We start from the raw sequence: 26,910 nt of genomic DNA, 5'->3' as shown, positions 1-26,910 counted from the left end.
GTGTAAAACCCTCTGCTGCAGTTATCACATAAGAAATCAACTGGTCCTCTATGTCGTTTCATATGGCTATTGAGATTGCTTTTAGTTATACATCGTACATTGCATTCTGTGCATTTATATGGATAGTCTCCCGTATGAGTCCTCACATGAATCTTAAGCAATTCTTTATTACGTCCTCTGTAAGGGCAGTAACTACATTTGAATGGAAGTGCCTTTGTATGAGTGACACGATGAATATTTAACTTATATAGATAAGTAAACATCTTCCCGCATTGGTCACACATATACCCCATATTTGCATCTGTAGAGTGCTGCAGCTTACAATGCTGTTTATAATAATGCTGTGCATAAAGTTGGTTACAAATAGGACATTGAATTTTTGTTTTAGGTTTCAACTTTGCTCTCTCTCCGTGTTGCATTTTCATGTGAACACGCAAATAATCAGGATGTAGATTTTTTTTGCAGATCTTGCATTCTATTCTGTCTTTATTAACCTTATTTAAACTCTCAGTATGTATTTTACTCATATGCTCAACGTACTTGTTTCTTGTAAGCGTCAAGTTACAAATTGCACAATAGTTTTCATTGTTCTTGTAAGTTTTATTTTTTTCTTTTCTTAATTTATGCTCCTTGGATGCAATATGACTTTCAAATTCCAGAATTGTTTTATAACTCTCCTTGCATACAAGGCAATTAAATTGAACATTTGGGTCAGCAAGTATGGTGGTGCTATCCAAATTAAGTTCTGGTTTTAAGTTGCTATTTTGGCCAAGCAAGCCATCAACTTCTACTTTATCTATTTTTATGTTGTATTTAAATTCTATGGCATTCTTACTGTCGTCTTTTTTACTTTGAACCTCTATAGGGTCCTTTGACTCAATCCAGGGCTCTTCTAATTTTACAGACTTAATACTATTGGTACCTGTATTATTATTTACTTGGAGCCCCTTTTTCTTCAATTTAAGCACAATATCATTGTGTTTAGCTGTCTCCCTAAACAACACAGCGTTTTCAAGCAATTTGTAACAGGGCATACATAAATACTGAGGAAATCCGTCATCCTGTCCTAAATTGATGCCCCCGAAATTCATAATATCTAATGACAGATCCGCTTGCCCTCTGATCCCAAATATTGGAATATCAGCTTCTTTTTTAAGGCAAATACGACATTCTTCCAGCTGTTTCGAGTCGTCGCTTCTTCTGATGATAAAACTTTCATCCATACCTTTTACAATTAATGGATAAGTCATTGCAATATCTTTGATTTTACAGTCTTCTGTACAGAAATGTCGATTTGGTACACATTACTTGTATAACAACTTATTCGGGTTTTTATCATAGGTTTATTGAAATTATTTTCATTGCAATTTGTAACTTGTAAAAGAACCACAAAAAAAAACTGTAATGTAACCACAGACAAAAATCGTTTTGAGAATGACAACAACGTGAGTGGGTTTTTTCTTCGTCTGCATTGACTTACAAATAAATGAACGACGGGTCTAATACAAAAACCACGAAAAAAATGTCCCAAGTCAACCTATTCGAAATTTAAATTGTAATGTCATCGCAGTATCGCGCTGTCAGTAGAACAAATGAAGACTAAAGCGGAATGTCGCGCTCTGTATACGATTTTAGCGCCTTACAAGTGCGGACAGTTTTTAGCGCGGACCCGACGTCCATATAATTGTAAGTCAATGTTCGTCTGGGACGGATTGATATATATTATTATAATCTATCGATTAATCGAAAAAAGTAATCGCAAGACTACATCGATTTAATCTTTATTTTTATACAACAGGGGGCCTACCACAACCTCATAAAACAATATTACTTTAACCTTACATTGACTTTCGAACTATAACGCGCTTAAAGTAAGCTTATTATAATGTTAAAACTATGATATTTTATTAGCAGCTTTGTGATTATTCATTCACGCAGTTCGTACTATGACGCGACTTTAACATTAAAGTAATATTGCTCTTATGTCAAATTTAGTAATTTTAAAATAGTTACACGGATGCAATGGAAACAATATTATTTTCAGTTTTGTTGTCTTAATATTGATTTGTAATGATTAAAAGTTAAGTTGAACTTATTTATATACATATATCTCTTCAACATTTTGTTTATTTTTTATTTTATTAAATAAAAAATAAACAAAATATGTCGCGTTGCAGCAGTGCGACGGTCGCGCTGCCGCCGCGCGGTTGCAAAGCTTCTAGAAATTGTATGAAAAGTGACAGTCGAGCGACCACCGCGCTGCTGCAGCGCGTCTAACAGTGGCTAATTTGAACGCGCCCTTAGACTTCCATTAGCTCCCTCCTATATTCGCTTCCTGAAGGTGTGTAAAACTTTTTATCCGGACCACCCCAAGAGCTTGTTTGTTATGGGTTCATTATTTATAAAATTATGTCAATATATTAAAAAAGTGTGCACCTGTAGATAACCAAATAAGAAATAAAAAAGTTCGGCTTTAAGCACTAATAAATTAGGAAATGATAACTAGTCTTCTTGTAAAGAACTCTGCTTGACCTAAACACGTTTCATTGATCAATGCACTCGAAATGGTACCTATCCATAGAAGCGTGCCTGTAGATACTTGGTTTAGTTCGTTTGGTACAGATGGCAGCACATCAAGTTACACATGGCGGATATTGTTTCGTTACTCTACTTTTTTCCGTCTTCTAAGATTGCACTGGAGCCGATATTCGAACAAAAGTGTTTGCAACTTCTTTTTTCATAAATGGTATGTAGGAAGGTACTGTATTAATAACGCAAAACCAGATATCTAAGCAATTTATTGAACAAAAATAAATAAAAAACCAATATGTATCTACATAATTAACAATCACAGACAAAATCCAACGCAGCTTTCAGTTAAATCATGTTTCACATTATTACTTTGGATATAATTGGCGATAGTTGTTATAAAATATGGTGGTTTTTTTTGTATGGTATGTGCTTAAGAAATAGACACTAAAGACTTGACAGCTCTATTGTTTGCTAAATTGTATCGAATATGTTGAGTAATAAATAGCCGTCAAGAATCGGCCAGGCGAATTAGTAACTAGAACTCACAAAAATATACCATATTTTTTGTGTTTAGAGGGGTTAAGAAAAAAGGTTTTAAAGTATGGATTTTTTTTACCTTTTCTAATACATATAAATTTTGAATAACTTCTGCACGAAATACATGATTTTTTTGTGTTTAGAGGGGTTAAGAAAAAAGGTTTTAAAGTATGGATTTTTTTTACAATCTTTGATGTCGGTTCACGAGTCTTTCACTTGCGTTTTTCGCTTGCTTGCGTGACTCGCTTCGCGCATACGCAAAGATCTGTCGCGTACGCGCAGGCAGGACTGTTCACGAGTCGCTCGCTTGCGCCGGGCGCTTGCTTTGCGTTGGATTTCTTTGCGTTGCGTGAGTTTGATATCTAGCAAGCTTGATATTTCCACGCAAGCAACAAAGAACCACTGGCCACTGGCCAATCACAGAGCAGCAGCGGGTTCGTCGTTGTTTTCCCTATGCGCGATTTTGTAGTAACTTTTATTAAATACTCTATTTATTTATAGGGTGACCACTCTGTCAAGTCTTGGCGTCTATTTTATAGCCAGCTTTCTATACCCATTACAAGTGAAACGTGACCGTTTAAGATTGACCGCGCCTTAGTGCGCGATGTGGAGAGGGGGTAAAATTTCCGCTGCGTTCTCTCGGCATCTTCAACTCTGGTAACAGTTACAATTTTAAAAGATTTTTTATTTTAAGTAAATGGAAGACAACTCAGTACAAAAGGAACTAAGCAACCGGGTAGCCGGGTCTTGAAATAAAATAGTTTGCTGTTTGTACAAACTATGTGCATGGGACTTGGTCACTTGAAATTATAGCACGAGACACGAATATAATCTATTAATTCTAGACAGCTTCAGATGCGCGCTTAACATACACATCACTACTAAAATCCCTAGAAAAACGACAGTTCATAGCACAAAAGTGTTGCCCGCTTGGAAGCAACTAGTGATTACAATCGATAAATATTCAATTGTATAACGACTGAATGCTGGTCACGCTTATGCAATAAATTGTCGAACTTATTTCATTTGAACCCATCGATAAAAATGTCGACAACAACTACACGACTATTTAAAATTTTATAAAAACTGGCAACTCTGCAAATAACTGCCTCCGTGGCCGTACGGTTACCATGCCGAACTGCCACGCAGAGGTCCCAGGTTCGATTCCTGGGCCGGGAGAAATATTTGTATAGCCTACATTTATTTCGTGACCCAATCTCATGTATGTATTTATTATTTATTTGTATGATTATGTGTCCATGGCACCTGCGATACAGGGTTTCCCTAGTGCGGGGCTATGTTGAGTATGTGCGTTATTTATTATTATATTATTTATTAATGTCATTTTACTCCGTCTTCAAAAAAGACGACCTTTAGCTGCTTATCAAAATGTTCATTAGGAACTTTTCGCTCTCGCTCGCACTCGTTGTCGACTAAATCGCTCTCACTTGTGTTTAAGGCAAAGACTAGGTGGACTATCTTAAACGGCCAGACTGTAATAGTGTAGGTTTTGTAAATTCATTATTGCAGTACATATTTCCCGAATAAACGAAAAAGAGGTACGATCGATGTGTCCATCCTTTTCGTGCGATTGGTTGAACATAAGTGACGTATATAAACACATTTAAGTAAATATATGTATTTAAAACTAATTTTATCTAAAAACTAGAGGCTTAATTTATTTTGCAAATTTGAATTATGTTGCTCAGGAATTAATAACAAATTTTCTAGCATTAAATACATCTGATATAAGTAAGCAAAGACAAAAGAAGAAAGAGCCCTCATTTTTGTGACGCGCGAACCGGTGCGTTGCGTTTTTAAAAGTCAACCTTAAGTGGACATTGTGGTAACAATACACTGAATTACGTAATATTTGAGACGTGAGTTCAAAAGATTTTATTATTTATTCCTGAGCTAAATTCTGCTAAAATTATTATCTACCACAATTTTTGTACGTATTTCCGTAAAATTGGAAAATAAAACAGCATAAACAACAATGTATACAAAGATATTTTGTAAAATTATTTGTGTCATGTAATGTTATGCATTCATAAATACTTTTTTTTTACTTAGTTACTTTTGCTATTTTTAATAACTAGAAAAAATAACTGACAGATATTAAACAAAACATTTTTGTCACGCCAAGTATTATTGTAACCATTAAATCTTACAAAAGCGTATAAGTCAATAAATACAACAATAAATTAGAAATTCACATGTCGAAATTTTGAATACTTTAGCAAAATGGAGTAATACGACTGAGCTCCGTTTACATTGGTCGTATATTATTTTGAAGTAAAAAACCAATATAAATGAACCTCATAATTTATACATTATAGAAATACTGGTAAGGAATACTAACAGAAATGAAAAAGAAGGACTCGCTATGTAGCCCGAGTAGCCGCTGTCACCGCAATCAAGCGTGCAAGCGAGAGCGAGGCGTTATAAAAGGCCCATCTACACGGTCATGTTTGAAGGCTAGTTAATTAGCGGAAATTTATAAAATAGACGTGCGTGTAACGGAAAACGGCCCCCTTGTAAATGCACTGCACCGGAGACCCTTTTACCTAACCAATTGACGCAAACCTATATAGCCGCGATCGTGTCTTGCCCAAAATGGGGGTCTACTTACTCCCTTTTTCCGTCCGACATACGTCCGAAACAATTACTGTCAAATAAGTAACACTCGACCAAGTCAAAAAACAATGTCTAGTCTAGTACGAAGCTTCATTCGCGTCATACGTTTTTTAATTTGGTCAAGTAGTTATTTGACAGTAACTGTTTCGGACAGTTGTTGGATGAAGGACGGGAGTAGATCCACTGCAACTCGAAGGCTAATCTGAAGTTTCCGAACTTCAAACTCAGTTAAAGTTTTCAAGCTCACCTTCAGAATAGGTATGACTTGACAGTTCAATTTGAAATTCAAAGCGCACTCGCCTCGGCTACATAAAAATTCACTATCTCTTTCATTAGCAGGCTGATTTTAATACAAATCGCATTCGATCCGATCGGGTAGTCCATCTGAGTCTCGAAATCAAATGGGTTTCTGAGCGATTAGATGAACCTGATTTTCCTACTGTATCTTTCTAATTTGTGACTCAAATCAACTATTGTTTCGATTTGAAATGTCAAAAGTTTCCGATCGGCCAGTTGTGAATCGCAATTATGCGCCTCGACTTGGAAGAGACGCATTTTCCGATCGGGACAGGCAATCAAAATCAAGCTGCTGCGCAGATGTTTCTATTACTATCTATAAAATTATAATTAATCGATGTAAATATTCCTATTACATTGAATATGTTGAAGCTATTACATACATTTCTACATAGTTCTCTGCCCAGCAGAGTGTGTTAGTACAAGTGGTCGTATAGTCGGATGCTTATTTGCTTACAGTTTGGTTGCTTACTGAGTAGCAATGCGCTATTGTATCGAAAAAACCCCGCGACATCGGAATTGACGAAATTATTAAGTATCAAAACTGAAAGAAAGTAAACGTTTAAAACATTATTTGTCATTTTATGTATTGACTTTTAACACACATAGAAAGTGAAATATGTAAAAATTTCGACCATAAAAAAGGACTTTTAACAATTTTTTAAAGAAGTCCTTGTACCATTGTTTAAGTTTAAATTTGAGACGTTCTTATATTCACAGTAGGTACTGAGATCCAGTTATCATTTCATCTTTCATGGTCACTATCAGACATAAGATTTACAATGATCCAAAAACAAATATCAAAATTTTAACATGTCACGCCAATCGCTACCGAGATTTAAAAGAAAAAATATGTTTTAAAAAGCCGCTGCCACATTTCGACATCAATTCGCGACAAAAAGCACCAGAATATCCGACCACTAATTATCACTTTCGGTCTTTCCTGATTAATTATTAGAAATGTACCTTTCTATTTATAACTTCAGAGTTTTGTAAACTGGGAATTAGTATGTAGCTCTTATTAACATTATAAAACCGGGGTAAACGCGATGAAACAAGGTTACACTCGAGACCAAGTCGTCGTCACGGACCGAGTCCTATTACATTGTTTCGTCGCCTCGCATCACCATGCAGTGCGCAATTTTAAAAGCGTATGTAGCACGTAGTGCTAGGGGAGTGTCTATGTTCTGCCACCTACGAAATTGGAAAACCGTGCTTCTCTTTCACATGTGAAATAATAAAAAGAAAATAATATATATTTTTTTGGAGTAAGGCGATAACCGAATGGTGGCCAAGAAATGATATGGAAACGTGAGACGTCCTGTAGCGAGATGGTGGACGACATTGTCAAAGCTGCGGGCAGTGGTGGGCGAGACTACCATCTTTGTCAATATGTAAAATATGGAGAAGAATATGCAATTAAAATTTGTATTTTACATCACCAGATTTAGAACGGTTTATACGTTCTATAAAATTTAGTTAATAACAATACTCAAGGTAGTTATTTTTTTTCAAATGAATACGAAATATATAACGCATATTCAGGAAAGACCTAAGTGTAAATAGACAGCGTACAAGTCTTTTTAATTCAGCTATTACAATAACATTATACAATTGACTATATTTATGTAGAATACAAATCTAACACAAAAACTAACTCTACGCTGTAGCCCAAGCGTTATCGAGTACATGTGTACTAAATAATTGTAAACGTTGTAAAAAGGTACGATCGTATTTCAGCTAATGGTAGCACTTAGAAAAAGAACCAACTGTAGCTAAATAATATTTTGAAAATTCAAGAAAAATTGTCTAGTTCTCAATATAAATTTTTGATGGACCACATTTTTTACTATGAGCACGGTGTCCAAGTTTCGGTCATCACGGTAGAACCAATTTTGGGAATGAACTTTTGAATTGGTTCTTTACGTGCTGGAATTACGTATTTACGTATTGGAAATCAATGTTTTCTCGCAATTTTCAAATTACACTTTTGCTAATGTTATTAACAAAACACAAACAAAAGTACAAATCAAATAAATAACAGGTATGTTCAGCTTTAGTGTTTGTCATTCATGCCATTGTGAAACAATGAATAAAAAAGAATGGAACCATTTTTAAATTCGTAATAAAACAAAACATGACAGTAGTCGCGAATGAATGCCACAAGTGTCGTTTTAAAATTGTAAGAAATTAAACCCAATTTGCAGGTACAGCCAACCAAAGTAAGCGAGTCCACAAGGAACATATGTGTGTTGGAAAATCTACTAATCAGTTTTTTATCTAAAAACTGGCTAACTACTAACTGACAAGTAGAAGTTGTTTGGTAAGCGACACATTGATACAGTATTTTGAATATATATTTTTTTATTACTGATACAAAGATCGACACACAAAGAAAACATTTTAAAGAGCACATTTAATAGAGGAATGCTAAAAAAGTTTGGATAACAATGCTCACACGAACTAGCGGCTATACAAATGTAATTTGATAATCTCAGAACAGAGTACTAAAAAAACTGACCTCAAAAGTCATTCACCCTTAGAGGTGGATTATTTTCTTCAAATTTAAATGGGACCAAAAAAAGAATCATCAAAATCGGTTCACAAATTGATTTGCGAGTTATCGTGTAACATACATTGTTATCACATATAAAATAAAATATCGTAATTAAAGAAAATTGGCTTTCGTACTAGGAACCACAAATATACTAAGCAAATACAACTAATTAAGAGTGGATACTACCTCAGCTCGAATTAAAATGTTTCCCGTACAAATACGGTACATTTTGCTTGTGTCGAGCGACAGGGCCTGGCTTTATTTCAGAATTAATTTTTTTACAAACGAAATTAAATAAAGCGTACAGTATACGTGTTCTATTTAGTTGAAATAAAAAAATAATTGGTGTATGTAAAGTAACAAGAAAACCGCTGTATTCAATATACAGCGGTTTTCTTGTAAAATTTGTGTTTTTTTCTATCGTGAAAATTTTTAGAAATTGTGTTTTCACAGCGTATAGTAATCAGTGTATATCCTTAATGTTACCATATATTTTTTTCAGTGATTGATTCAACGCTTTGAGTCAAGCAAAGCCATTTGAGGTAGTATAAGAGTTTTAATCGACTAAGCTATAGACCGAGAAGCCTTACGAATTTCTTTATGTGTTTATATCTTGTATTGGGTTTTTTAAATGTTTCCTCTTTTTCACCGTCATCGCACCTGTGAGAAACTAATGAAGTTATTCACTAAGCTTTGCAGCTAACAGGAGCTGACGAGATATGTCGCTGTATTAAAAAAATATTGATTCAATGACTAAACGTGAATATCGACTGTGAACTGGCAACCGGTACTATCTCAATTTTGACAACTTTACATTGACTTTACAGGCCAAGAAAAAATTGTTTTGTAAGAAAAATTCATGCGTCATTTATATACCATCTGGTTTATTAAATAAAAATACGTAGTGTACGTGTAGTAAAAATATTTAAAAACGACTTATTTTTATTTAATAAATCGGATGCTATATAAATGACGCATGAATTTTTCTTTACCTGTAAAGTTGTCAAAATTGAGATAGTACCGGTTGCCAGTTCACAGTCGATATTACTGAAAGTAAATCTAAAACCTGATTTTCGATATTTCAATTAAAACCCCAGAGATATTAAAGTTAAAGACAGTGGTGGTGCATTGTCATATTAAAAAAAAATATAGTAGTAATTTATATGTGAATCGCGTACCCTAACTGGCTGTTTAAAATTCATACTTTTTTTATCATGAAACTTGGGTCTAGCTCTACCCTACACTCTTTCTATTACACATGAACAGACGTCTACAAAATGCATTGTCAACAGTTTTTGTAATCGACTGTACTTAATCTAAATTGCTTTTTTCTATTAATACTTTAAATATCTCGCTTTTTTATAATTTGGTTACATATTAGATTTATGCACACATGTATTCTTTTAAAGATTTTTCACTATAAAGCAAATTTGAAAGCAGAAAATTAACATTTAGTTTTAAATTTTGGTATGTAGTAGAAAAAATAAATATAACTGTGACTATTGGTTGGTATAACAGTTTTTTTTTGTGTAATTTTTATAATATGTGCTCGAAAGGAAGCATTACAGATTCAACTCAATTCCATTAAATTTGAACAATATTAATTAACGCTAAATTTTGCTATTGAAAATATTATATTAATTGGCGCATAATTTAAATTAATTTATATTCTGGTTTACTAAAGCGCTACAGACGCGCTACTGCAACTCTCCTACAAGCGTCTTTCTTGACGGAGCCCTTACAACGTTATTAAATAGCCCACATTTTGAGCTGTAATTATAATGAATACCAAACAATTTTAACAATAATATTATCTTCACTGGAGTGTATATTATATTCAATACCATATTAAAATAATACTGCTATGTGCTGAGATAATAATGGAATTCTAATTTTTTTGGAATTTATATTAAGTTCCGAAAGAAAACTGTATAAGAATTCGTTATTAAAGGGATCCAATTTTTAATTTTTCGATGTAAAAATCACACCTCGATTTAAACTTGGAGTTTGTTGAAGACGTCTTCTGTTTATTAATCTTTAAGATAGTGTACTCTATACAGATTTTCGGATAACACTATATCTCTAGAGTTTAGACTACGGTACTCCGTAAAGCGACCACAGACCACAAGCACTATTTTGTAATTTCCTAACTTCGAAGATGTTCGAGCTTTACGGAAATTGACGATTGGATTATCTATTTTCTTTCTAAATTGTTTCTCCCTTATAATGCGAATTATTTAAACAATTTGCAACTGCATTTAAAAGTTTACCTTTAAATTTTAGACAGAATTTTTTCTAATATATTCCGTTACATACATTTTTTTTAAACATAATAAACCGTTGAATCAGTTACAATTTTTTTTTTACAGTACCACTTTACGGAATTTAGAGTTTATTAATAATTATTATATTCGTCTGGTTACGTAAAGGTCGAGTGACTTTGAAGCTTGGACTGTACAAAATAATACGGTGTGCTTGCAGCATGTTCATAAGTTAGTATTTGGTGAAAATTAAGTACGCTTTATCACTTACCGGAATATCATAACATGTAATTTCGACCTCTGTTACTTCACGAATAAAGGCTAAAAAAGCTGGAATATTGTAATCGCCATGTTGCAGAATTTTACAGAATTAATTGCTTTCTTGTCACGAGGCGCTAGAGATAGTTCATTATACTCCGTATCGTATACAAAGACAAAGGTTCTCATGTCACAGGATCCTTATTTTGAGAGCTTGGGATCATAACTGTACTGTATGTGGTTCTGTGTAATCCAAAATTTTGAAATAATAATAATTATTATTTGAAACTTTTAGATGCCAGGAAAGTTATAGATATGGTAATTTTTTTAACGATTTCGGCATGATACCTAAATTTCTTTGCTTTTATCTTATGATAAAAACACATATACCCGAAAAAAGTTCTTGGGATACTTTATTTAATATCTATTAATAAGCAAGTTTTAGCGCAACTCGTACAGCTAAATCATGTTATATGGTAAAGGATCTTTTCCTCCTAATGGATGGATTTATTATTGAAATAAAAGCTTCGGTCTTGGTTGTAATTTTTTGGCATTAAGATTTTTTGTGCTGCACAATTTTAAAGTAAATCTTATATTTTGCAGTGTATTCTAAATACAATTCGACAGCATGACAAATGTTAAAAAGCAATTGTAATACAGCGGATGCAGCCGCTGTGCAGTCGTGAGACAGCATTGCAATTTGTTATACAATTTGGTAGTATGTATAGGTAATTTCTGTTATATTGTTCATGCTATGGACTTCATTCTGAGATACAAAGTTGCTAGCCTTTAATAATGAAATGAAAGACAAGATCGAATGTTTTATGAGATTCCGGGCGATTTTAATAAATTTACTATTATAATTTATAGTGGAATGTCACATATAATTACATATTTATAGGTTTATATTTTTATTAATACTTAGGATTTGAATTTTTATAATTTTACTATCACTAGGTTACTGTGAGGTTGTACTTTTTTATTGACACGGCAACACTCTGTTTGAGAATATTTGCAGTGGCCATATAAGTATTAAGATAATGTTCTTTTTTCTTTTTATCACTTTTTTATTTAGGCGAAAATTTATGGAAAAAAAGATTGTATTTATTGCAATTTTAAAACAAATTACAATCTTTTTCTTTTTTGGATTTTTCTAAGCTAATACGTTCAATATACGAATTAATAAATAATGTGATGTTTTCTTTATAAGTAAATATTTATAAGCAAATTGATTACCAATTTAGGGTCGATTCTGACATACTCATCACTCTATTAGCGTCACATTTATACTAATGGAAATTTAAAATCATGGCAATAATTTTAATATTTAAAATTAGGTACAGAGTCGACCCTTATTACATTCACAACATTTTTTTTGTTGGCAAATAGCAACACTGGGTTTGATAAATAGTAGGAATGGAAAGACATCACCTGGCAACATAGTTTATAGCGCAATAAGTCGAGTGTTGCAGTCACGCCATTTTTCTTGCAATTTTCTGTGTTCTTCATATTGCTGTTCTGTTATATTTTTCACTGATGTTGTTGAGCCCTGTGAAACGAACAAATAATAACGTGGTTCAATGCTTAGAGGCACTATTCTAACTGTTTAAAGTACACCGCGCTTGAAATACGACGTGGAGAGAGGAGGGGAGTGGAGAAATGTATCCGCTTCTGTATTTACAACTTCTATATTCTGAATTTTTTGAAGGCGGAGTAAAATGACGTTTGCAGGGTTGCCAGTTTTCATTAAATTTTACATAATTATGTAGTTGTAGTCGATAGTTTTATCGATAGATTGTGAAAGAGGATAAAATTTTGCCAAAAATGAGAATGTTAAGACATACTAATGATTATTAAGTTATTCTTATTTTGACAGTTGGCCTAGTAGTAGTATCGAGATCAGTTTATATGCATATACATTTCAACAAGAATAGCCGGATTTGATTATTTACATTGAATCAAAATGAAAATCTTTAAAATATGTGTCCTCCTTGGATTTTTGGTAAACATAGTTCTAAATATACTATGAACTTACAAAAATTGACAATTCAAATGAGCTTGTGCTCAGTAATTGGATGAATAATGGGTCGAGGATGATTCAATTGAAACAAGTTCGGCTATTTATTCCATAAGCGTGACCAATATTCAGTCGATAGTCGATAGAATATTTATCGACTGCAATCACTAGCTGCTCGCAAGTGGGCAACACCTTTGCGCAATGTACTGTCATTTTATTCCGTCTTCAAAAAAGACAGACTATAATTTTTATATTGGTAGTAAGGAGATTTAACTGTTTCCTATGAATTTAAGTATTTTCGACGTATGATTGTGTTCTTTGACGGTCCGACACGTATTCTATTTAAAACCGTCTTAAGTAACTGGTTACGAAGCATTCGTAATCAAAGTCGTTCTGTAGGCGCCATCTAGTGACCATAATGAAAAGCCTGTTTAAAATAATTTAAAAACTAGCGGATAGGGTTTAGCCTAGACACTACATTAAACAAACAAAAACAAAAAATCAATCTCCTTCACCGCCAACTATTAAAAGTTGTGACGAATCTTTAAACAATTTAAATGTTTTAATCGATATTTTGTCTATGTCTTTACTCGATTGAGGATATTAGAAAAAAAAACATAATAGCTGGCACTTTTCTTCTTCTGCACTGTATCTAAAACGTGTATGTTATTATACAAAATTGAATCAGAATAAACTAAAGCATTTTCAGCTCATGCTGTCAGAGGAGTTGCTTATTGAATTCATTTTCATGAAGAAACATAAACAAAAGAAACTGAGCCTTGAATGTCGCATTGTGAATTCGGAATTATAGTCTAGTATCAACTGTGAGTGTCGCTGTCATAATTTTACGAAATAAACATCGCGTCTTTTTATATAACGAGAAATTATTGCCATATACTATTAAATAAAAAATAAACAAAATATTGAAGATGTAAATTAATAAGTTAAACTTAACTCTTAATCGTCACCAATCAGTATATAGACAATAAATTCGAAAATAAAATAAGAACAATATTACTTTAATGTCAATGTCGCTTCATAGTACGATTTCGGCGAATGAATAGTCACAAAGCAGCCAATCATAGTTATATTATAAGGTTACTTTAACCGCGTCATGGTTAGAAAAGTTAACGTAAGGTTAAAGTAATATTTTTATTTATTTATTTATTTATTGAGGTTCATCAGCAATTGTTACATCGATACATGTACGTTTTGGAATGGTAAGGGTGTTTAGCTAGACGCACAACTATTTAAAGGTGAAACACAGCAAAGTCTTGTGACGGTGTGACCTCTTTACACCGTCATCCCACCTTTTTGTATCGCCTCTCTCCTTTCGTATCGTATAGTTTTTTCTTCTTCTACTCATATTTAAATTTTAAATTTAAATTGTTCCATCTTCCTTCGCTTTCTCATTTTTGCTTCGTACCACGGTCACTCTCTGCTTGACCGCGATAGCGGACAGAACTACTAAATCAAATTGTCTAATTTTTTATTCTTTTTAAGTTTAATCATAATACAATCAATGTAAATCATCTATCGACCATAATGAGCGAATAAGTCTATCCAATATCTGTAATTCAACATAATAAAACCCGATAAGGGGTAAGTGCTTAAATCTTGTTAGGGAGTAGTAGTAGTTAGGGAGTATTTTTTATTAATGTACTGTTTTGTACATCTACCTTTTATTTCTTACAATTTTTTTTTACTTTGCCTTTTACTTCACGTTAAATAAATTTGTGGACCGGAAGTTTCCTGTTTTACTGCCGTGATCCTGATCACGGTTGTTAGGGTTACAACCCTTTCAGTCTTAGGGTCGCATTCCAGAACTCTACTCAATGCTCAAGTCAGGATTTGAGTATGGTTTAAAGCACTCGAAATCTTACTCAAGTCCCTGCCATTAGGGTCGTATTTCCAGTGCTTGTGTTTCAATTGCAATCCTGACTTGAGCATTGAGTAGAGTTCTAGAATACGACCCTTAATATAACAGTGTATTATACAAAGAAAAAAGAATAAACTGAATACAACGATAAAATATGACAATCGAATAAAAAATATACATCCTAAATGTAAAGGTTTAGTGTAATATAAATTTTTGCAATTAATGCTACGAATACTGCTAGTTTACTTGCTAAGGATTGCCTTGCGGAGACCGGTTATCGAGTCCGAGAAAATATCTACTGTTGCACTATACTCATTGTGTAGTCTGGACAGATGGCTGATCGGTGAGTTGAGACCCAACTTAGTTCTCCTGTGTGGTGGTGACAGAAGAGCAACTATCTTTTTACGGGGGTATCGATGGGGAACGCTTAGTTTTTTTTAAGAGGGGGCCATCCCCCAGGAAAGTGGGACATAAATGGACCAAACTTACCTTGATCTTTCTAGGATCCAAATTAGCTCCAAGCGATTGCACACCTTTGGCCAACTTAGAGAAAGGTGACAAGACCATATCTTTTGTAGCACTCGACATTGGGCTGGCGATGTTCCTTAGCTGCTTCAATGCAGATTCGCTATGCGACTGGGCGATGTTCAAAGTAATTTCATGCTGAGAGTTCGAACGAACGTGGCCACTGACCCCTTCCCCCTGTACTATATTGTCATCGTAATTTATATCATTGGAACTGTGAGATAGTTTCTGTGATAGCAACAATGAATTTGGTGGCAGAGGTTTAGTGAAACCAGATGCCGATTCTACTTGAATTTCAGGTGTTTTGCTTTCAGTGTCAAAGGGGTTTCTCTTGTTAATGTTGCTTGGAGTTTTTAATGTCTGTTTTTCTGAAGTAGTTGCAAAAGCTGACGATTGTTTTGGTTCAATCTCTGAAGTTTCACTCGGTTCTATTTTGGAAGAATACAAAGGATTTTCGATTAGTTCACAATCATCATCTTTTTCTTTTGGTTTCTGACCGATGTAATGTTGCGTATTTTCGTAGTTGTCTAACGTTGGTTCGAAAATATTTGTTCTGTTTTCATCATCGGATGAATAGTCCGAGCTCATCCCGTCTGATAGAGAACCTTTCTTTTTATCTGATTTGTTGCCGAGGGTGAAGATCTTCTTAGTCCGGGATGCACTCTGATCGAATTTGAGTTGCAGGCTGGGGCGTGCGCGCGCGTTCAGTGAATGGCTCAGTTTGTTTAATTTACTAAATTGCTCGCTCATGTTGTTCAGGGCTTTTGATCCTGGAATTTTATGAAATATACAATTTAAAAAAATACATAATTATTAAATATCGAACATTTACAAAAAAATCTTTCGATTCGGTTGGACACGAACCAACGTCTTACAGCGAACCGTGTCAGACGGTTCGTTCCGTGGCTCAGTTGGCACTAAGCCACGGAACGAACTACCGGACCTTACGAATTTTTCTGTGTGCTTGTTGCAGATCGTTGTTTTTGGTTTTTAACGGCTTTTTGCCGTAGCGCCATCTGTGAGAAATCTATTTCTTCTTTCAACCTTATAATAGTTATAACAACCTAGCGGGGTAATTTCAGAAGATAATTGAATATCATGGTGGTCATATATGGTGATATTCAATAAACTTCAAAATTAAAAATATAATTTTAGTAGCAATACAGCTTCTTGTGAAAGAGTTCGTCCAGGAGATACTACCACTACACATATGTATGGTGGCGGTAGTAAACAGAATTGAAGGGTGCTGGTGAAACTATAGGCTCATCAACTCATCAACTTTCTGCCTCAGGCTGAGGTGCAGTGTCAGTGCTCGTCAGTTCTTTGAGATTTAAAGCTTTGAGTGGCGCTACAACTGCTATACACAGACGTGTCGTGTACCAACGGCGACTTCTTCATCCAGTCATTTGATATCATAAAAAATACTTTGAACACCAACAGGTTGAAACCCTTTTTTACGTACCAGTAAGAATAATTGTTACGAATGCCCAAGAACTAATCATAAATTTAGAATAAATGAATGAGATAAACATAGATCAATGAAATGAAGGCAAAAATCACAACTTATAATATCGTCCCTTACAACACTAATGGTACTTGTACTTTAATAGCATCGAGTATATAACCAGAAATAGAAACGAAATGTCATTTAATTTCTTTGAAAACTATTCTGCCAAATCATTACTGTGACAACTGCGCTCCGATTGGCCAGCCCGAATTCGAAACAAGTTACGGGTGCCGTCAATTGTTTCCCTTCAAATCGACCAGTTTAACTTGAGCTTTACTATAATGGTCTAAAGTTTAAAAATTACATAATTTAATATTTAATTACCGACAAAGTGTGATTCCGTTTTTTTTGGCAATTAGATGTTTTGCTGTTTTTCCCACACCACCGAATGGAAAATATTATATTTATTACAACAAATACAGAATACTTTTGGGATATACGAAGACGTACACACAGGTCAGTAGTTGGCGCTGTGATTCAGCTTTCTAATTTGTGATTTCAGCGCAAATGAGAGTTGATATTTTAAAAATGATAAAAGTGAATTCAAAAAGTGATATCAGTACCGTTTGACTGAAGAGTTACCAGGGATGGATGACCCTTATTTCGTCTCCATTTCTGGTTATGTACTCGATGTGTAATAGTGACAATATGAAATTCTGAAACGAATTATGCGAACAAGTTAACCGTTAGGTGTAAATTACGCCACGAGATAGGCCACAATGATTTTGCCATTTTAATAGTACAACAAAGTAATCTACACGACTGTACAAATGTAGTAGACATTTCTTGATCCTATAATTAATTAAAATTACCAAGTTCTAAAATACGCCAACGGACAACAAACGTAAGTAACAAAGGCCTACACTACCACGACGATTTTAGTGACTGCCCAAAATACGCCGTTAAGATTACCATGAGTTAACTTTACCCTCCTAGGACCCAGCAAAATACAATGGGAAAAGCGTTCAACGCCCTATGTACATTAAAATGTACTAAATTTTATTAACTAAAATGTTAAAAATTTTCTGGATACCTCATGATCATATAGAATACATAACGCTAAATTTGAATGCAATATTTTTATCATAATGTGCACTGGAAGTTTACGTGATCACAGGAATAATATTGTCGGGGTTTGAATCACTTCACATATTTTGTACATTTTGATGTCCACGGGGTCTTAGGAGGTTTTACGACGGCCTAAAGTGTGCAAAACTAACATATAAGTGCAAAGTGGTTTGCAGACTGACGGAGCGAGTGGGCATGCGCAGGCCCGCGGTGACGGTGACGAAGCGACATTGCGGCGACCCCGACGCGCCTGTCGACCGGCGCAGGCGCAGCAGTTGGCTGAGCACGGCACCCGTGGCGCTCAGGGACGCACCCGCCGATACGCGGGACTCGTGCGCTAGTCATCGTACTCTCAGATAAATGCCCATTCTCCTATGTCACTAATAGGCCATTTACAAAAAAAAATACGGCTGCTCGCCAATGAGCAGTACCGTTGGAATACTTGCTTTAGGCCATAGTGCTGAGGTAAAGTAAGAGAGATGTGGTGGGCATAGAGTCGTTTCTGGATAGGGAGCAATTGACCTACCGCTGCTACACACACCGGCACGTTTAGTGGAACACTAGTAAAATCTCCAAAAGCAGTATTTTTTTTTCAAAAATGTGGCCAGTTACTATACTTTTTTGACTTAGGTCTATATTGAAAATAAAGAAAATTGTCAGTCATTTTTTCATTCATTTCATTACTTTTAATATCCCACTAACATAGTTTTGTCGAGATGTTTGAGGTTTGTTTTGCGTTTTTGTAAATTTTGGTAAACTTTAGTTAAAAAAGTTTTTTATTTATTAAATAATGTTTTAATTAATGTTAAACTGTTACAATTTTTAAATTTTCAGCCGTTTTTACCACAAATTTAAAAAAATGCATTCACCTTAATTTGTTTTTTCAAGAAAGGGTGAGTGAAAGGATTAATAAGTCAACGTTAAAAAATGTTAATTGCTACTTTATATCTAATTCTTACTTATTTAAATATAAACGTTACTATTTTATATTCTTACTGTTTTGTTCCGCTAAAGGTGTGTTTATTACAATGTATCGAACACTCACTTAGGGTCGTATTCCAGAACTGTACTCAATGCTCAAGTCAGGATTTGAGCAGACTTGAGTATGATTTCAAGCACTGGACTTGCAATGGACTTAGGGTCGTATTACCCTAATGGCAAGGACTTGAGTATGATTTCTAGTGCTTGGAATCATACTCAAGTCCTGACTTGAGCATTGAGTAGAGTTCTAGTATACGACCTTAATCTTTGCATGCTCTTTAGTCGAAAAGCTGGATATGAAAGTATTTCGGGTTTAAACCGCGTACTGTACTGTATAGTACAACATTTGTAGTCGTTATGTTTAGTTTTTTTTGCTTTTTGTCCGTTTTGTCTTATTAAATGTTGTTTTTTGTATTTTTTTTATTAATTCTTTTTATTTTTGTTTTGCATGTCTAAGTGTTATTTTTTTATGTATGTCTTGTGGCGTTGCATTAAATGTCTATACTATTCTATATTAACAGGTCCCATGGTCACGGCTGACCGTTTGTTTGAAAAAACAAATATTTATGCGTGATAAATAAAGAAAGATATATAGTAAAATAAAATAAATAAAAATATATAATAAAAAATAAATACTAGCAGTAGAGCTCCATGTGAAAGAGTTCGTCCAGGGAAGTACTGCCACCTTACCTATTTCTACCGCCAAGCAGTAATTCAAATTCATTCAAATTTATTTATTTCAGATAAAAATCTTTAGTGTTTTAAACAAAATAACTTAAAATGTAGTGTTAGTATAATTAATCGTCCGGAATGTTTGCGGACGCGAGTGTAGACGGTTTTGGTGCGACATTGCGCAAGCGCTGCGCCGCATCGATGCGTAGGGTATGCGCTAGCCGTCACAGACTCCTGAATGGAGTAGCTGATAGGTGGGACAGCGGTCTATTTAGACACTGGTCCTCCCTTCATTTAAGTTTTCGTACTAACATAGTTATATAAGTTTGTTTGTAATACTAACATTCTATGGATCCACTGTTGTCCGAATTAAATGCATTTTATTTTTATTTTATTTTATTTATTTATTTTATTAATTTTATATAATTTAAAATGACAATACAAGTAAATGACGGTGTGGAGGTCAATGCATGTACGCAGAAGTGGCGAGTCACACCGATCTGTGAACACACACACGATGCTGTTGGAGCCTCGCGGAGGCGCCTTAGGGCGGATGCACACATTTTCCTTACGATGGCCATGAATCCATCCATCTGAGCCTCGGCAAATACCCCCGAAGCACTACACTTCCACGGTAGCCCCATAAGCACCCTGAATGCGTTATTATTTTGAACACGCAGGTCGCTGAATGACCGCCTCGAATACGCGACCCACAGACTGCACGTGTACAGCACTTGACAGTAAGCTTTAAGTAGTGTAATTTTTACCTGTTTAGTGCAAATCTGCGAGCCAACATATTACACCGTACAGCCAGCGACCTGCGCTATGTTAGCATTACTGTGTTCCGGTTTTGAAGAATAAGGCCGCTGGTGAAATTACGGGCACATGAGAATTGTCAACTTATGTCTCAGAGTGACGTGCGCAGTGGCAGTGTGCGCAGTCGCAGTCTTTGCGATTTAAAGTTCTGAGTGGCTGCAACTATTATGGAGATGCGTGTAGCTTACCATAAGGTGCACGACTTTTCCGTCTTATGACTTGATATTATAAAAAAAACATGCGATTCAAATCCGAAAAAAAATAAAATTCTATTGTATTTTACCATTCAACACTATTCAATTCCTCCGTCACGCATACAAATAACATCGAAAGTTGGATGTCTAAATTGATGATGCATGATTGATAAAGGTGTATACAATGTCAATAGAACAATGTTTGATTTTTTGATTGCTTAAAATTACGGAATAATTATGAAAAATAAAGTTTATTTGCAAATTCTCTAAAAAAAAAAAGTTTCCTGTGGTACTCACCAACACTGCGTATGTCAGCGACCAACTGGGTTTCACTGACGTTCTTGGTCAGGGTTGGCAGACGGGATAGATCCAAGTAGAGTGATGATTTGCCAGTGCTTGACTGACCTTGAACTGGGTGCACCTGATGGTTAGAATGCGTCCATTAATGCGACAGAAGTATCCAAAATTTCAAATTATCTGATTTATCCTTTTTACATTTACTGCCTTCTATCCTTTGTCTAGAATATATTTCTTTGTAACTTACTAGAACTTAAGTGTATACGCCTAAGCTTGCGTAATTATGATTATATTAATTACTCTTCGCTCAATTTAAGCAACGCCACAATTTAGGGTGTAGTCATGCGATATGCATTCAGGCGGCATCTCGCAAGTGTAAAGGAACCGTTTATATAATGCCGAAATTATCAAGATTAATTTACAAATATTTTATTTCAACATTATCAAATAAAATTATTTTCGAAATAAAATTATTTGATTTGATAATTACCGGATTAGTTAACATGACGATAGCTATCGAAATATTATCACGATAATTATCACTTCTGAACAAACATGCAGTCGGGATGCACGTTGTTAAACGTAAACCCATTCTAGAGAGTTTGTTTATACTACTAAATAGTAAATACCTTAACCATAACGCATCGTTTATTGTAGTCTCGCTACAATGACTTATATGTTACCGATTGATTAATTATATGAAATTATCAAACCAATGACTATTTTATATGAAATATCGTCTGGCATACGGGTTGTAACAACATGAGGGCATAAATTCTTTGACTTTGGTGGTCGATTTTTTTTTTAATTTCAAGAAAGGAAAACGAACTCAAACTTACATAAAATTCCGTTATTTGGGAAACTAGATCCTTAACAATTAATGCCATATTTGATCCACCTAATTCAGCTACCATCGAAATCAGGATAATTTAAAAGGCATAATTTTTGAATAAAAAATATTACGAAAAAGGCAATAAAAACATTCAATAATCTACAGAAACATTTACTAATATGACCATTGACCTACAAATAAACATAACTAACTATTAAATCAAGCTTTAAAAACTAAAATTTATTTATAAATCGACCAGCCCCCGTAGCATGGCCGTAACATAAATTTAGGCGTCAATTTTTGTAACTTCATACATACATACACTGTATTCAGAACAACATCTATTTTAGTCTGCCTTTTTTGAAGACGGAGTAAAAAGACACTTGCAGGGTTGCCAATTTTTATAAAATTTTAAATAGTCATGTAGTTTTTGTCGACAGTTTTATCGATGGATTGAGAAAGAAAGCAAAATTTTGCCAAAAATATCTGAATTCTGAATGTAACGACTTTCTAATGATTATTAATTGCGTTCTTGCCTTCTTTATTGTTATTTTGACAGTCAGCCTTCCAGAACTGATTGATTATACACAATAATATACATTTTAATAAAAACAGGTGAATTTCATTATCTATATTCAATTAAAATGAAAAACTTTAAAATACGTGTCCTCATTATATTTTTAATGGACATAGTTCTAAATGCAGGGTATGTATGTATGACATTATAAAAAAATGACAATTTAAGTGAACCTGTACCAAGCAGTTGGACGAATAATGGGTCGTTGATGATTCAAATGAAACAAGTTCGGCTATTTATTGCATAAGCGTGCCCAACATTCAGTCGATAGTCGATAGAATATTTATCGACTACAGTCACTAGCTGTTTGCAAGCGGGCAACACTATAGCGCTATGAACTATCATGTTAATCCATCTTCAAAAAAGACAGACTATAAATATACAAAGAAGAGACATATTTTAAAGTTTTCCATTATAATTCAGTATAGATAATCAAATCCGCCTGTTCTTGTTAAAATGTATATGAATAAAATTGACTTCGATTTCAATAGGTCAACATTCAAAATAAAAATGAAGAAGGCAATAACGCAATTACAATTTATTTTTATAACATCAAGTGATGGGACGAATAAGTCGTGTGCCTGATGGTGAGCTACATATGTATCTGTAAATAACAATTACAGTGCCGCTTAGAGCTTTAAAATGCAAAGATCTGAAGACAACTAACACTGCGCCCGTGACCCTGAGACATAAGTTGACAAGTCCCATGTGCCTGTAATTTCATCAGCACCCTTGCCCTTCAAAACCGGAACACAGTAATGCTGAGATTACTGCTTGGCGGCAGAAATAAGTAAGGTGGCACTACACTGGACGAACTCTTTCACAAGGAGCTCTACTGCTACTAAAAACGTCGTCGTCGTAACATTCACAATTCAAACATTTTTGGCAATATTTTACCTTCTTTTACAATCTATCGATAAAACTGTCGACAACAACTACACGCCTATTTAAAATTTTAAACTGACAACCCTGCAAATGTAATTTTACTCCATCTTCCAAAAAGACAAGAAAGAAAGAAAAGAAAGAAAGAAAAGTAATTTATTCAGCACAATACACGTGGAGTACAAAGTACAATATTAATAATTAATATTAAAAGTGTTATTATTATTAGTTATTATTGCACTGAAAAGGACCCAACTCAGCTAATACTGCGGCAGGGCCACAGCGCTGGTTTTCAGTGGACCCTTAGACTAGACAAGACTATAGACATTTCCTTTTGATTGGCTCTTAATGATCCATACCAGCACAAGAATTCATATTAATCGCAATAAAAAAGGGGGAATTCCAATATTAAAAGTACCTTAGATTTCCTCCGGTCGAGTTTCCCGCCTTCGTTGAAGGGAATCGGCGGCAGATTGGCGACGTCTCGCGCCACCACAATTGACTCACAAATGGAGTGTAAGGATTCTGTAAAGGCAAAGTTGAACTTTTATACAGATATTGGTTTGCAACGGTCACAGATTCCAACAGTCACTGCCAACGCTTTGCTGGTCGTGAGAAATAGGATCTTAAAGACTAATAATTCCTAAAATACCGGTATTACGTGCACCTTATGATCAAGTTTCTTACAACCATTGATCGGAATTGAAGGAGATCATTTGCCTAAAGTATGATTTTTTTTTAAATATCAAAGTGACGGACCGAACAAGTCGTGTGGTGGTAAGCCACACGCCTGTTCATAACAGTTGCAGTGCCGCTCAGAGCTTTAAATCGCAAAAATCTGAGAGGCACTGTCACCCTGAGACATAACAAGTCCCATGTGCCCGTAATTTTACCAGCACCCGTATCCATCAAAATTAGAATGCAGTAATACTCTCATTCCTGTTTGGCGACAGAAATTGTTAAGATAGCATAATATACCCTGTAATACCCTGTACGAACTCTTTCACAAATTTGAAACATTTATGCATTCAATTGTACCTTATATCTCAAACACCTCCACAAAACCACGATAGTGTGAACCAAAAGAGAAGACACTACTCCGTCTGTATTTCAGTTCCAGTCAGAACAACATTTGCTCAAAGATTTTTGCGTTTTCGATCTGGCAGAGTATACAATTTATTAAATAAAAAACTACATATAATAAATTTATCTAAATATGAATTAAAAAATAAAATCAACACATATTTACTAACACTAAGCTATGACAACACAGAGAAATTCATTGAAATCATAAATTAAAGTGAACATACACACACATACATACACACAACACACACACACTCTCTCTCTCTCACACACACACACACACACACACACACACACACACACATACACTCATGCGTATCTTCTTCTCTACAAGTTCTACATATTACCGAACAATAAATGTAATTAACTGACTCTGAGTTGGGAGGTCTGGAAACCTAAAATACAAATCATAGATTTAGTTTAGGCTCCAGCTTTCCACAAATGTAATTTGTTTTGAAATTGTTACCTTAGATTTAATATCTCTTTTTAAGTAATATTTGTGGAAGGATAAATAAACGATTTTTACTTTATTTTTTTTTTTTTATAACATCTGATTTATCTTCTTCATTCCATTACTATGATTGAATTTGCAATTCAATGACCATCACAATCTCTTACCGACTTTTATTTATTGTAAAAAAAAATATTTTAAGTAAACACTGTTCTTCACCAAATCATTACTCCTAAATACACTCACAACTTCCTCACCAGTACTACACAAAAAAAAATCTTTCACAATGAGCTCTACTGCTATTAAAAACATATTATATTCTACTCATCCGTAGAATAAAGATCTATGTGCAAGATGCTGCTTATTCTCAGGACATTGCACATTTCGTTTGTTGTTCTTGGCTGTGGACACAGTGAAAATCGACTGGTTCGATTTTACATAAAAAAATCTGAAAACACCTTTCGATAGACCATTTGAATAATGAGATTATGTTTTATCCTATTTTCGTTGTATAATCGCATCGGACTCTGATCTTCGGATGAGTTATATGTGCAGTTCGAAAGGTTATATTATATAGTATTAAAATTATTATTACGTCATTTCGTTTCTAGCATGCGATAAGAGTATAAGTAGCTATTTCGCATGTCAATTGGCGTGTTAGGCAATCCCTTCCAGCGTTGGTTTGCCTTCATTAGTCACTAGAAGACAAATTAAAATTTTTATCCCAGATAATGTTGTCTGGTCTCTACTCTTTTGAACACGCAAGTATTATTTCTTCTATGTTATTAGGAGGTACTTACCTATCATCTCGTCTTTGGTGTTAATAACGACGGCCATGTTGTTAAAAAACCGCAGCGATGTGGAACGGAACATGTGGAAGTACCCCGACTCGCCCTTGTACAAGTAGTTGAGACGTATGCACACTACGGGCTCTACGCCGCTTTTGCGGCTCACGCCGAATAGCTGAAATAACATTATATGACAGCAGGATTCTGAAAAACACACGTGTAAGTTTACGCGTGTAGTGAAAAAATTTGCAATGAAAATAAAAATGGAAGTAAATTATATTGGTACTCCACGAGTCCAGTCAAATTCAAACTCATTTATTCATATAAGACAACATAATTATACTAATATATAGAATTACATCACATTACTAATTATATTATATATTGGTTACGTTAATTATGTTTGAAGTTACATCAATGAAATTTTAAATAATGTCCAAATAAATTAAATAAGATTAATTCAAGTAATCAAAAATTAAATTACAATTACATAAATCATGGTACATAATAGTGGCACCTATAGTTTCAGTGTATCATACTAAAGTGGTTTACATAAGTGCAATGCAAAGATAAAATCGTGCAAAATACTGTGTTTATGGTTAGTTTTAAACTTTCACGATTTTCACACATTATTTAATTTTGATTCGGGACTTAATCATGTATAAAACATATTTTTATTACCTCGAAGTTTCGGACGTATTGAAACGTCCATGGTCTCGAAAGGACTGAAGAGGCGGGTGTCAACATCTTCTAATCGTGCGAGTTTCCTAACTACTCGTACTTGGTATTCATTATTTATTTGTGTATTAAGGTTGTAACTAGACCGACCCACAACACACACGACATCCTGCGACACCCTCCTCTTCAGTCCCATTGAGACCAGGGACATTGCAATACGTCCGAAACGTCGAGGTAATTAAAATATGTTTTTTAGACCCAATTTATTTAAAATTAAATAATTTGTGGTTTGAGTTGAATATTTTTTACATGTAGTATTTTTTCCATCATCCCTGCGCATACATTTTATGAATAATATAATCAAACATTTTGTAGGGTGACTACATTAATGTAGATAAATATAATTATATATCATTAATTATATAAGTGCATATTTCTACTTACTGTTTATATTTATATACATGCTATTAAAATATAGCTGTTTAATGTGTAAGATAAATAATTTATATAGCCTCATATAATACATAATTATAAACATAATATATACATGTAACAGTACTTTAAATGTGTAAAGAAAATAT

General features: G+C 34.3%; 2 protein-coding genes across 2 annotated transcripts in view; both read right to left on the bottom strand.

The window, feature by feature from the left end:
* Window positions 1-2: 2 nt before the first annotated feature.
* Window positions 3-1,326, bottom strand: LOC113232628 (zinc finger protein draculin-like; the record flags this gene model as incomplete). Its single annotated transcript, XM_026467399.1, has 1 exon — window positions 3-1,326. A coding segment is annotated over exon 1 (1,248 nt), but the record flags the coding sequence as incomplete, so codon positions are not given.
* A 10,907-nt stretch (window positions 1,327-12,233) lies between these two features.
* LOC113232391 (phosphatidylinositide phosphatase SAC2) overlaps window positions 12,234-26,910 on the bottom strand; it is a 42,254-nt gene continuing 27,577 nt past the window's right edge. The window contains exons 14-18 of the mRNA XM_026467092.1: window positions 25,664-25,826; window positions 23,745-23,851; window positions 21,036-21,159; window positions 15,465-16,270; window positions 12,234-12,628 (exon numbers count right to left, since the gene is read on the bottom strand). Coding sequence (XP_026322877.1) covers window positions 12,524-12,628; window positions 15,465-16,270; window positions 21,036-21,159; window positions 23,745-23,851; window positions 25,664-25,826 — 1,305 coding nt within the window. The 3' untranslated portion in view covers window positions 12,234-12,523. The remainder of the gene's footprint in view (window positions 12,629-15,464; window positions 16,271-21,035; window positions 21,160-23,744; window positions 23,852-25,663; window positions 25,827-26,910) is intronic.

The sequence above is a fragment of the Hyposmocoma kahamanoa genome, unplaced genomic scaffold, assembly GCF_003589595.1.
Source record: "Hyposmocoma kahamanoa isolate Upper Pololo Valley unplaced genomic scaffold, ASM358959v1 76, whole genome shotgun sequence".
Taxonomy (NCBI): domain Eukaryota; kingdom Metazoa; phylum Arthropoda; class Insecta; order Lepidoptera; family Cosmopterigidae; genus Hyposmocoma; species Hyposmocoma kahamanoa.
This window is presented reverse-complemented; position numbering and strand designations above follow the sequence as displayed.